At 55.5% G+C, this 11,303-nt stretch overlaps 1 protein-coding gene across 1 annotated transcript; it reads left to right on the top strand.

Moving 5' to 3' along the window:
• The first annotated feature begins 3,149 nt into the window (after positions 1 to 3,149).
• Ihh (Indian hedgehog signaling molecule) lies at positions 3,150 to 9,502 on the top strand. The gene is made up of 3 exons (XM_020170834.2): positions 3,150 to 3,763; positions 6,106 to 6,367; positions 8,030 to 9,502. Exons 1-3 carry the CDS (start codon positions 3,449 to 3,451, stop codon positions 8,686 to 8,688), a joined length of 1,236 nt encoding a protein of 411 aa, XP_020026423.1. The 5' UTR covers positions 3,150 to 3,448; the 3' UTR covers positions 8,689 to 9,502.
• Positions 9,503 to 11,303: the final 1,801 nt, after the last annotated feature.

Below are 11,303 nucleotides of genomic sequence, written 5' to 3'. Positions count from 1 at the left end.
GCTTAGATTAAAAGTTCTCTAGGTCACTACTACCGAAATCATGATTCTTCTGATTCCCTGCCTCCTCTCCCCCTTCCTGCACTGGAGGAGATTGGACCTACGTTGATTTATATTTGAGATTCAGATTTTAAAACACCATTGTGTCCTGAAAAAACAGTACAGCTTTGGAGTTCAAAGCTCTGAGTTCAAATTTTAGGTAGAGTCTAAAATGTAAAGGGAACCATAGGCAGTTACTTTTACTTCTACAGCTTGGGGTTGTAGATTTGTAAAAAGAGAAGACTAATTGTCAGGCATGGGGCTGGGGTATAGCTCAGTGGTAAGGGATATGTGATCACATGTAAGGTCATGGGTTCAATCCCCAGCTCGCACGCACGTGCAGACACACACACACACACACACACACACAAACCAAGTGTGATTGTGGAGATTTTACTAATTAGGTAAAGCACCTGGCACAGAGCAAAGATTCTGTACATGTAAACCTCCAGGTGTGCTTCTTCCAGTACATGCCTGGATCACTGTTTCTAAGTGGTCAGCTGGCAGAGGAGGGTCTATAGTCTTAGTGAAGCCCCAACTCAGCCAACCAAAGGTGCTCTGCAAAAGCACACCTGATGCCCAGCTGCAGCTACACTGCATAAATAATTCTTATTTGTCACTGATCAAATCTTTACAAACTTGTATTTGATAGGATAAGAATCACAGTTTTAAGAGAAGAGAAATGGGAAGACAAATAGCAAAGCTCATAGATGGTTATACATTAGAACCTTGGAGAGAAACTTAAGGAAATGGTCTTTCCCTTGGAGAAAGGGAGAGTCAAAGTGAATTTCAAGACCATGCATATGGGATACTAAGCAGGATGATGACTCTAAGCAGTAAGGCCAAAAAAAAAAAAAAAAAAAAAGAAAAAGAAAGAAAGGAAAAGAGTTGAATTAGCATTACAGAGGAGAGGGAGGGAGAATCTTCTCTAGAAGATTGTTATTAAAAACTGAGATAGGTGACTGTGGAAGCATATGGAGTTATCTTTCCCCATAAAAATAAGAGCCCCTGTTTGGGTTGGGTAGTCTAAGTAATCTTAGTGGGGGAAGAAAGGGGAATGCAAATAGTGCAGGGCTGGTTCTTGAACCCTGGAGATTACAAGTTAAAGTTCTTGGAAAGATTTCAAAGGAAAGCAGCGGCATTGTCTCAGACTGGGAAACATACAATCAGAATGCTAATGGAAGAAAGAAGGTAGGGGAAGCGCTGGCCAAGGGGAGGGAAGAAGGCAATCTCTTCCATTGTCACAGATACCACTCCACTCCTGGTGAAGCCAGCATCTTACATTTCTTTCTGTGGGCCTCAGTTTCCTTTTCTGTAATATCAAGTGCTTGGATTCAGCATTCTTTTGAATTTCTTCCAGTCTTGAACTTGTGTTCACAAAACTGATCCAGAGAGTGTGGGTAAAGCTACTTCAGCCCACAAGCCAGAATGTGGGCTGTACAAATGGGACCTACTCAGAGAAAGGGGTCAATGGCTCTGCCTAGGTGAGGCCTGGGCCTCTGAAGTCAATGGGGGGGGGGGAGGGGAGCCAAATCCCTGCTTCTCAGCCACCTGCACAGTTGCTTATCTTCTCTGAACGTCAATATCCCCATTTGTAAAACAGAGACAATAATAGCCCATTTGACTGTTGCGAGTTTAAGTTAGGCAATGCAAGGAGAACATAGCATAATATTTAATAGCTCCCAAGTCTGAGGCATGTAAACACCAACAAGATGTGTTAATACCAGAATTACAAGAATTTTTAAAGCTTTCTATTTTTTCATGCTTTTATTTCTATCTTTATTAAATTTGTAGAATCTATTGCAACCAAATCATGTGGTTTGGTATTGTGGTGGTGGTGTTTGTTTTTCACACACTTGCCTTTTCTTGTTTTGATGATATGATCCCAACTCATTCAGCTTTCCTGAATATCCTATTGGCCTCTATAAAGCCTTTGTCCTTTTTCATTTGTTAAGGAGAACTAAGAGAGTGATAATTTTGCAGTGCCTGTATGCTGATGGCTTTGGGACTAGGCTTTGAACCCACGACTTCGCACTTGCAAAGCAGGCGCTCTACCGCTTGAGCCACACCTTCAGTCCATTTTGGGATCTAGTGAACTATTTGCCTGGTCTGGCCTCGAACTTCATTCCTTCAGATTTCAGTTTTTTAAGTAGCTAGGATTATAGGTGTAAGCCACCGACGCCTGGCCTACTACTGGGATTCTTAGCAAGCCCCAGTTCCTGAGATCTCTGCCATCCCTGTTAATATAGGCAATGAGGGCTCCTCAGTGTTCTGTGGATGTCTCTTTTAGCTGTTCTTGGCCTATCCTTTTGCACCTTCATCTTGCTTGTTTTTAAGAGTGTTTTCAACTAGGAAACTCCTATTTGACTCTTCAAAAGGCTGCACTACCCACCCCCAGTTTCATATCCCTGACAGACCAGGGTGTGCGCTGGGTCGATACAGAACTCAGCTCCAACAAGCTGAGAGGAAGGCACGTAGCCTGGGCCAGGGTGGGGCACCAGGTTATGAGCGGTCTCCTGCCTTTGGGTTTTCTTCCCCGCAGGGGACACCGTAGGCGGCTGTGCGGTCCGGCCACTGCCCCCCGCCCCTCGCGTCCGGCCGCGTCGTGGGTTGCGGTCTCCGTGGGGGTGGCAGCTCCTGTCCGTGAGGTTTGCGCCTGGCCGGGCTCCCCAGAGAGCCGCGAGGAGCCTGGAGGCGAGGCCTGGGCGGGGTGGGGCGCGTCCGGGCGGGGAGGGCAAACGCAGGCAGTGCAGGGGGCGCAGAGGGCAGCGGGCGGGAGGACACGCGGCCGAGGAGCGCGCGGGATGAGGGCTGGCTAGTGTCGGGGCCGCCCGCCCGAGGGGGAGGAGGCTGTGCCGCCCTTGCTGCAGGTTCGCTGTCGAGCGCGCAGGAGGCAGGGACATGGGTAGGGTGCGGTCTGCGCGGGACCCGAGCCCGGATCTCTTCTATTTCCCCTCTCACTCGACCCCGGGCTGCGCTGCAGACGGCAGCAGCTCCTGCTCCGCCCGAGTCGTCTGACCGCCGAGCCGGGGTGCTAACCGCGGGTCCCTCCAGCCCGCCGGCCCGGCCAGCCCAGCCCAGCCCGCCGGCCCGCAGCCCCGCCGCCCGCCGCCCCCCGCCGCCGCCGCGTTGCCAAAACAAACGGGCCGGCCTATTTATTGGCGGCCGGCGAGCCGGGCTGCTCAGAGTCGAGGCGCCGAGGGGGACAGCGCGCCGCCACCAGCCAGGGCCTCGGGCCCCCACCCCGCACCTGAGTACCGCCGGCCTTGAGCCGCGCCGCGCCGCCCATGGCGCCCCCGCCTGGAGTCCCCCGGAGCCACCCGGACGCCTGAGTCCCCGCAGCGATCCCACCGACCCGCCCACCCATCAGCACCCGGCGCCCTCGCCCGCCGCTCTCCCGGGCTCCCTGGCCATGTCTCCCGCCTGGCTCCGGTCCCGACTGCGGTTCTGTCTGCTCCTGTTGCTGCTGGTGATGGTGCCGGCGGCGCGGGGCTGCGGGCCGGGCCGGGTGGTGGGCAGCCGGCGGCGGCCGCCGCGCAAACTCGTGCCGCTCGCTTATAAGCAGTTCAGCCCCAACGTGCCAGAGAAGACCCTGGGCGCCAGCGGGCGCTATGAAGGCAAGATCGCGCGCAGCTCCGAGCGCTTCAAGGAGCTCACCCCCAACTACAATCCCGACATCATCTTCAAGGACGAGGAGAATACGGGTGCCGATCGCCTCATGACCCAGGTGAGCGCGATCTGCCCTTCCAGCGCGCCACCGAAGCATTGCCACCTGCCCGGCCCTACCCGCCCCACTGGCACCTTTTCTCGACTGCCTGGCACGCCCCCTGGCACCTGTCCCTCTCGCCAAGCCCTGTGCCTTCTGCTGGCCAGGGGTCCTGGAGGGAGTGTCGGCATCCCCGGGTTCCCCCCCGCCCCACTCCCCGGAGTCTGTGAAAAGAGCTTCCCGCTGCCAAGCCCATAGCCCAGCAGGTTGGCGGCGGCCCCTCTGCCCCGGAGTGCTGGCAGCTCAGGTCAGACGCGGCACCCGGAGGTACCTCGATCCAGTTGCTTTCTGAGCCTCCGGGGTCCACGCAGTCAGTCCCTCCCGGCTTAACATTCCTCGCCGCGGCGCGCTTTTCCTTTCGAAGCCATTTGGCACCCCTGAGGCGAAGAAGCTCCAAGCGCTAGGGGCCCCACGGCCTTACGCTCTAGGTTCCTTCGCTGCCCCCTCCTGGAGCTGTATCCTGCCTGGGTCTGGGATTAAGGAACAGCTAGGAAGAGTTGAGCGGGGAGGCGGAGGTGGCAAAGGGAACCCGCTGAAGAGCCCACGTGTCTGTCGCGAGAGCAGAGCGGCGCGGCTGCGGTTAAAGGGTGGGGTGCCGGAGCCTTAGTGCTCTGGGACCGAACGCGGGGTTTCCCTGAGCCTGGTGGCAGGCCCCGGAAGGTTTAGAAGACAGTAGGGATGCCGAGCGAGGCAGGGAGCAGCGCCGACTCTAGTCTCTGCATGCTCGAAGCTAGACCCACGCTCTGCCATAGTGCAGGGACGCAAATTTCCTTCCCTGAAGTGTGGTGCGCAAAGAGCCTCCGCTAGCAAGCCGCAGGCTCTCTAAAGCCTTTAGGAAGCGCAGTCCAGCATGCGTTCTGGCGCCCGGGCCGGCCGGCGGATGTCGGGGCCGAAGGTTGGCTGGTGGCCGGGCCGGGCCGGGCGCCGAGGAATGCAGATAAGGATCCGGGCCACAGGCTGGGCAATCATTGACAGCGAGCGCCCGGGCTCTACACCCGAAGGAGGGGGCAGTGGAGGAGAGACGGGCGGGAAGCTCAAGGGACGGATTTACGGGGGTGGGGTGCGTAGAAGCTGGGTGACCAGGACCAAGAAGGAGCATGCGGAGCTCCCTCCCCCGGCAGTGAGCGTCCCCAAGCCAGGCGGCGTGCCGGGGAGTACCGGCCAGACCTTGGGTTATAGCTGTTGTTGGCTCCTGGGAGGCCGAGTCCAAGGGTCTGTGGGGCCCCGGCTCTGTGGGGGTGGGGGTGGATTGAGACATGGGCTGCCCCCTTGGAGCCTCTCACTTTGAAGTCGAGGACTGGTGGAAGATCCCCTCCTCCCTGTAGGTGGAAGCCCCACCTGTCAACTGCACGATCCCTTGGGCTATAAGGACCCAGGCACACGGGGAAGCAGCAGGGACCTGTGAGCTCTCCCGTCCTTCGCCCCCCCCACACCCCGCCCCCAGGGTGCGGCTCTACTCCCTCTCCACGTGAGAGGTTCCTTGGATCCTTTCCTAAATAAGGGGCAACGCACCAGCTGGGAGGTGCGGAGAGCTGCCCCCCCCCCCCGTGCCACTTGCAGAGGGAGACGCTCCGTATCCCCCCTCCCCATCAGGCGGGCCGGGGACTACACTAGCCCAGCAGCTTCTGGTTCTCTGTCTGCTGTGTCTTCAGTGCAGGTGCAGGCGGGCTTGAGCTCATAAGAGGGTCCCTGCAGGAATGCTCTGTGGCGTTCCAGGGGTTCAACACACCCCCTTATCCCGTGCTGCTGGGGCGCTCTGCACCTGCCGTGCTTCTAAGGACTGTAGTCCCCGGCCTCAGTCCTGAGGCTGCGCTGACACCTACTGGGCACCTCGGGCCTTGCATGCCTAGCAGGCCAGCCGCAGGCAATCGACTCCGTTACTACCTCCTCCTTTCCCGCCGCTGGCCCGCCCTTGTGCTTAAGCAAGACAGAGGAATCCGATGATGGAAAAGTGTAGAGTAGCCAGATTTGTGGAGAGACCAAAGACCCAGCAGGGGAAAGATTACACCGGAGGAAAAGCGAGCTCCACCTACCAGAGAAGAGTGCCCTGAAGGTGCTTGCGTCCATACGCCCTTCAGATTTGTGGCGCCACCATGTGGTCCAGTTGTGTGTGTGTCGGGGGGGGGTAGTTCGATGCTAGAATGGGAGGGAGCACTTTAGAGCCCGTTATTCCTAAGGGGGAAGGACAGAGACCCTCCCCGGTTTTCCGACTTCGATGAGTGATGGAAAGTCTAGGGCGAGGCTGCACCGGCAGCTGCACTTGGGCCGGCCGGCCCCCTAACTCAGCGCAATTCTTCTCCCAGCGCTGCAAGGATCGCCTGAACTCGTTGGCCATCTCAGTCATGAACCAGTGGCCGGGTGTGAAGCTGAGGGTTACCGAAGGCTGGGATGAGGACGGCCACCACTCGGAGGAGTCCTTGCACTATGAGGGCCGCGCGGTGGACATCACCACCTCAGACCGCGACCGCAATAAGTATGGACTGCTGGCGCGCTTGGCGGTGGAGGCTGGCTTCGACTGGGTATATTACGAGTCCAAGGCCCATGTGCATTGCTCCGTCAAGTCCGGTGAGCCGCTGCCGGGGGGCTGGACCCGGGGCCGGGGCCGCAGGGAGTGGGCAGACAGCACAGTGCCTGCCAGGGCCGAGAAGGTGAAGATACCCAAGCGGGGATGGAGGCAGGGACCTCGGGGAAGAGGATGTCGGCGGCCTCGCTCCCCGCGGCTGCTCTTGACTGCCTGCTCCTCCCACTCTTGGTAGTGTCATGACAGGACCCTAGGGAGTAGGGCTTTTCTAAGCACAGCTGGGTGCTGACCTGGTGGTCCACAGTCCAGAGCCTGCCACAGGATATGCAAGACCAGCAGGCTGGACAGATGGAGGAAGCCAGGCTGGCAGCCGCACCACCTCATCCAGGCCCGTGCAAAACAAAGCATGGTGGGGGACAGGTGTCAGAGTGTGCCCAGACACCAGTATGCCTGACCAGGAGCCCAGAGGTTCAGAACCTACCACCCAGCTGCAGGTCAGCCCTCCCGCAGGGGCGCAGGCGTCCCCAACCTCTCCCTCAGAGCCCTGAAGCTGGACATTTTGGGGCAAAGCCAACAAAGAGAGCCAAAATAAACAAAGTGGACTCAATAAAGTGGATTTTCCTAGATTGGCCGCCTTGTTGATGAGAATTAGTAGGTGCTGGAGCTTTGCCCCTTCCCCCAAGTCTCACCAGTGCCCTCAGTCACCTACACTGAGCCCAGTCATGGAAGTTCACATGGTTCCTGTGTGTGTCGCAGCCTGGTGCCATCTGGCTGTAGGCTTTGCCCTCCACACTGGTACCAGGTAGTAGTCGCATTCACTGACCTGGTACCCTGAGACCAGGCCTGCTTTTTTAGTATTCCAGATCTGACCTGGGCTCACAATGGTGATCACACCAACACCCAGCCACAGTCTGACCCTTCTACTCAGCACCTTCCCCACCAACTGTGTGTTCTCCAAGTCATATCCAGCCATCACCTGCAAACACTGGCCCAGGGCCAGCTCTCCAAGTGGCCACTTCCATTCATGACCCCCAAACTGTTCTCCATCCCACCTGCTTATACCACCATGTCCTGTCTCCTCACAGTCCCCCCACAAGGAAGCAGCACATAAACTAAGATGATAATTTTGTCCTTGTCCTGGACCTGCCCCTGACCATTCACTCTCAGGCTGCCCCAGGAGTCTGTGTTTGCCCTCTGGGTTGACCTTATTCTCCTTTCCATAGATTCAAGGCCAGCTCTGTCACAGAATTTGTGGTGTCAGTATGGGAGAGCAATTTTTTGGAAGCATCTGAAAACAGGCCATCTAGACCCCAGAGGAGCTAAATGACTTCCCATCTTCATAAGGGTGCAGCTTTCCTGGGGTCATGTCATAACCAACCAATGATTCTGCTGACCTCTGACCTCTGTGCTTCACAGCATTGTTTAGGATGTGAACAGATGGGGGTGTCCCCTGGGCTGAAGAAGGGCCCCTTCCCTCTCGCCCACAGGATCTTGGAGCCCAAGTATATTCCTCTCATTGACAAAGGGCTGGGTTGGGGAAAAGGGGAGGCAGAAGATCACAATGTGGGCTGGGGGTTGGAATATGGTGATAGGGGCTCTGGGAACCAGAGACATTCTGGTTGGGCTAGGGCGACTAGGGGAGGGATGCTGTGCCTGGGAATCCAAGCTCCCCAGCAGTAACACCTTCATGTCCGTTCTTCCCACAGAGCACTCGGCCGCTGCCAAGACAGGTGGCTGCTTCCCTGCTGGAGCCCAGGTGCGCCTAGAGAGTGGGGCACGTGTAGCCTTGTCATCTGTGAGGCCAGGAGACCGGGTGCTGGCCATGGGGGAGGATGGGAACCCCACCTTCAGTGACGTGCTCATTTTCCTGGACCGTGAGCCAGACAGGCTGAGGACTTTCCAGGTCATTGAAACCCAGAATCCCCCACGCCGCCTAGCACTCACGCCTGCTCACCTGCTCTTTACTGCTGACAATCACACAGAACCAGCAGCCCACTTCCGGGCCACTTTTGCCAGCCATGTGCAACCTGGCCAGTATGTGCTGGTAGCAGGAGTGCCAGGCCTGCAGCCTGCCCAGGTGGTGGCTGTCTCCACACATGTGGCCCTCGGGGCCTATGCTCCACTCACAAGGCATGGAACACTGGTGGTGGAGGGTGTCGTGGCTTCTTGCTTTGCAGCTGTGGCTGACCACCACCTGGCTCAGTTGGCCTTTTGGCCTCTGCGACTGTTTCCCAGCTTGGCATGGAATAGCTGGGGCCCTGGTGAGGGTGTGCACTGGTACCCTCGGCTGCTCTACCGCCTGGGGCGTCTCCTGCTAGAAGAGGGTAGTTTCCACCCGCTGGGCATGTCTGGGGCAGGAAGCTGAAAGGATTCTATCACTGCCGTCCCAGAACTGCTGTGCTGGATTCAAAAGCCTCCCTATCAAGAATGCTCTTGCCCTGAAAGGGATCTGAGCTGAGGACACTGGTCCCCGTCTTCTCCTCCAGAGTGGGGACACACCATTGAGACTTGACTGGGCAATGCCAGTATCTTGTTGAAGTGATAGAGCTGCAAGCTGAGCTGGCAAGGTGGTGGTGGGCTTTCCTTTCCTAAAGACCTTGAGATCAACCAGCTCTTGCTACAATTTTTCACACCCCACCTCCCACCACAGGGAGGGCCCATTCCATCGGTCTTTGAACCTCTTACTCCAGTCTTTCTCGGGACCTGGGTTTCTGACTTCACTGTTGGCAACAAACCACAGTATGAAATTTCAGCCCGTAGCTGGGCTGGCTTGCACCTCAGTTGATGCTGCTAGATTCCCTGGGAGCCAGCAGGGAGCTGGTGGACTCATTGCTGCCCAAAACTGAAAGGCCACAGCCAGCCTGGTCATCCTGAGGCATGACCTGCCCCACTGACCACACTCCACCGGACACATACTAAGACTGTTGCTGTCAGTGGACAAAGTTCTCTGTTCCGGCCAATGTGACCATAGTACCTGGGTCTGGGGGAGGGGCCTGAATGCCCTTGCCAGCCCTGCCCAGGCTAAGCTCCCTTTTCTGCTGAACCATGCCCCCCACCCCCTCCTCCGGTCAGTCTCCCCCACCTTATTTATTGGCATGGAGGGGGAAGCCCATGGGAGAATTTTGGGAATGTTTTGGTCTTTCCTTCCTTTTGTAATAAAAATTATTTAAGTTGTTAGAGCCATGGAGTCTAGAATGATGAGTGGGGCAATTCACACATTTTGGAAGAATAATGAGTGGGGCAATTCACACATTTTGGAGCCATGGGCAGGTCTGAGTAGGGGTTTGCTTCCTTCCTCGATGCTTTCCCCCAAGGACAAACCTCCAAAGCTCCTACCCTCTCTGTAGGCCTTGTTTTACCCAGCAGCTCTGCGGTCCCAACAGAAAGCCATGCTCTGTGCTGGGTAAAGCTTTTGCACACTGGTCCCAAAGTTTGCCCTACACATGGTTGGACCAGAGAAAAAACTGAGGTAACTAATCCATGGTCACTTCATGCATCTAGAACCATGTCATCATGCTGTAATCAAGATCATTTTGCTTATTCTGGTCATTATCAGGGGCCTGGGTTTCAGACTCTTTGCTATTGGTAGTGAATGATGGTATGAAAAGGTTCTTTGGAATTCACATTTTTCTTGTGGCCCATTATGACTTCTTGGACAAGTCAAAGGTCCCTAGGCTAACAGTTGTCAAACCTCAGAATTACCTAGGCATCTTATTTACAGCAGATGCCTGACCCCAATTCCAGGATTCTGCCTTAACAGATCCAGAGTGAAATCCTATGGTGTCCAATAAAGACAGGGACATTTGATGTCTATTGCTCTTAAGTGGACTTCCTCTCGGAAGTGTCTGTCTCTTCAGACAAAGAAGGTAGTAGAGGTTCAGATAAAGACTGAATTCAGGCCCTCAAAAGGCCAACTTTCACCAGGCATGGTGGCATACACTTGTAATCCCAGTTACTCAGGAGGTAAAGATAGGAGGATCACAGTCCGAAGCCAAGCTGGGCAAAAGCACGAGACCCTATCTAAAAATTAAAAGGACTGAGGGTATGGCTCGAGTGGTAGAGAAGGAGAAGGAGGAGGGGGAGGGGGAGGAGTCATCCCAGGTATGCTTTAACTGGTCTACTCCCTCCAGCTAGGATGGTGGTAGGAAAAGATTCTGTGGAGTTCACATTCAATTAAAAAAAAAAAACCTTGTAGTGGGAGTAGGCCCTATAGCTTTTCTAGGGATCCTGAGAAGGAAGGGGAACAGGAGACAAGGAGAGACAGCCTAAACAACCATCCTTCACAGCTGCAGTATGATGGCCCCATTCCCTTCCAACCTTTGTCTGCCAAAGCCCAGAGAAAGGTTACCCACACACTTTGGTCTGGGAAGCTACAGACCCAGTTCCTGTCTCTTCTCTTGGGCCCAAGCTTATCCCCAACCTTGAGGTTCATCCATAGTCAACATTTACTGTGTGCTCTCTGTGTTGGGTCCTGTGACCGAGTAGGGGAAGAGTCAGTGCCTGTCTTCTGGTAACTCCCAGGGATGGAAAAGTATGGGAGACAAGGATGTCCACACCATGTGCTACTCATGCTGTAAGTGACATGCTCACATGGACTACAGGGGTCCCATGAAGGAACCGGTAGCTAGAAAGACTTGTGAAGGCAAGGTTGCTCCAATTGGGGCAGGAAGGAGTTTGCCTGGCAGGTGAGAGGAAAGAAGGTGTGTAGTAAGTCAAAGGTTTGGAGGCCTGAGTGTCCCAGAAGGTTGGAGAAAACACTATTAGGCCAGCATTGCAGTCGTGGGGGTGCATGTGCCTTGGCAAAAGCTGAAGTGAGAGGTAACAGATGAAAGAGCCTGGTTTCCACAAATTTGGCCTTAATCCCAAGGGTCTGCAGAACACCAGGAAGGCTTGAAGTGGGGTCAGAAACCAGATGGTTTCTGAAAGTTCTGGCTACAATATGGAGGACAGACTAAAAGGGGCAATAGGGGAAGCAGGGAG

Source organism: Castor canadensis, chromosome 4 (assembly GCF_047511655.1).
Source record: "Castor canadensis chromosome 4, mCasCan1.hap1v2, whole genome shotgun sequence".
In the NCBI taxonomy this organism is placed as follows: domain Eukaryota; kingdom Metazoa; phylum Chordata; class Mammalia; order Rodentia; family Castoridae; genus Castor; species Castor canadensis.
The sequence above is the reverse complement of the archived record's forward strand: the minus strand, read 5'-3'. Positions and strand labels throughout refer to the sequence as shown.

What these genes read in the sequence shown, in the direction of transcription:
- Ihh (XM_020170834.2), top strand. Translation starts at nt 3,449, where the DNA reads ATGTCTCCCGCCTGGCTCCGGTCCCGACTGCGGTTCTGTCTGCTCCTG. An exon ending in CCGATCGCCTCATGACCCAG is followed by an intron (nt 3,764 to 6,105) that starts GTGAGCGCGATC and finishes TTCTTCTCCCAG; the next exon opens with CGCTGCAAGGATCGCCTGAA. An exon ending in GCATTGCTCCGTCAAGTCCG is followed by an intron (nt 6,368 to 8,029) that starts GTGAGCCGCTGC and finishes TTCTTCCCACAG; the next exon opens with AGCACTCGGCCGCTGCCAAG.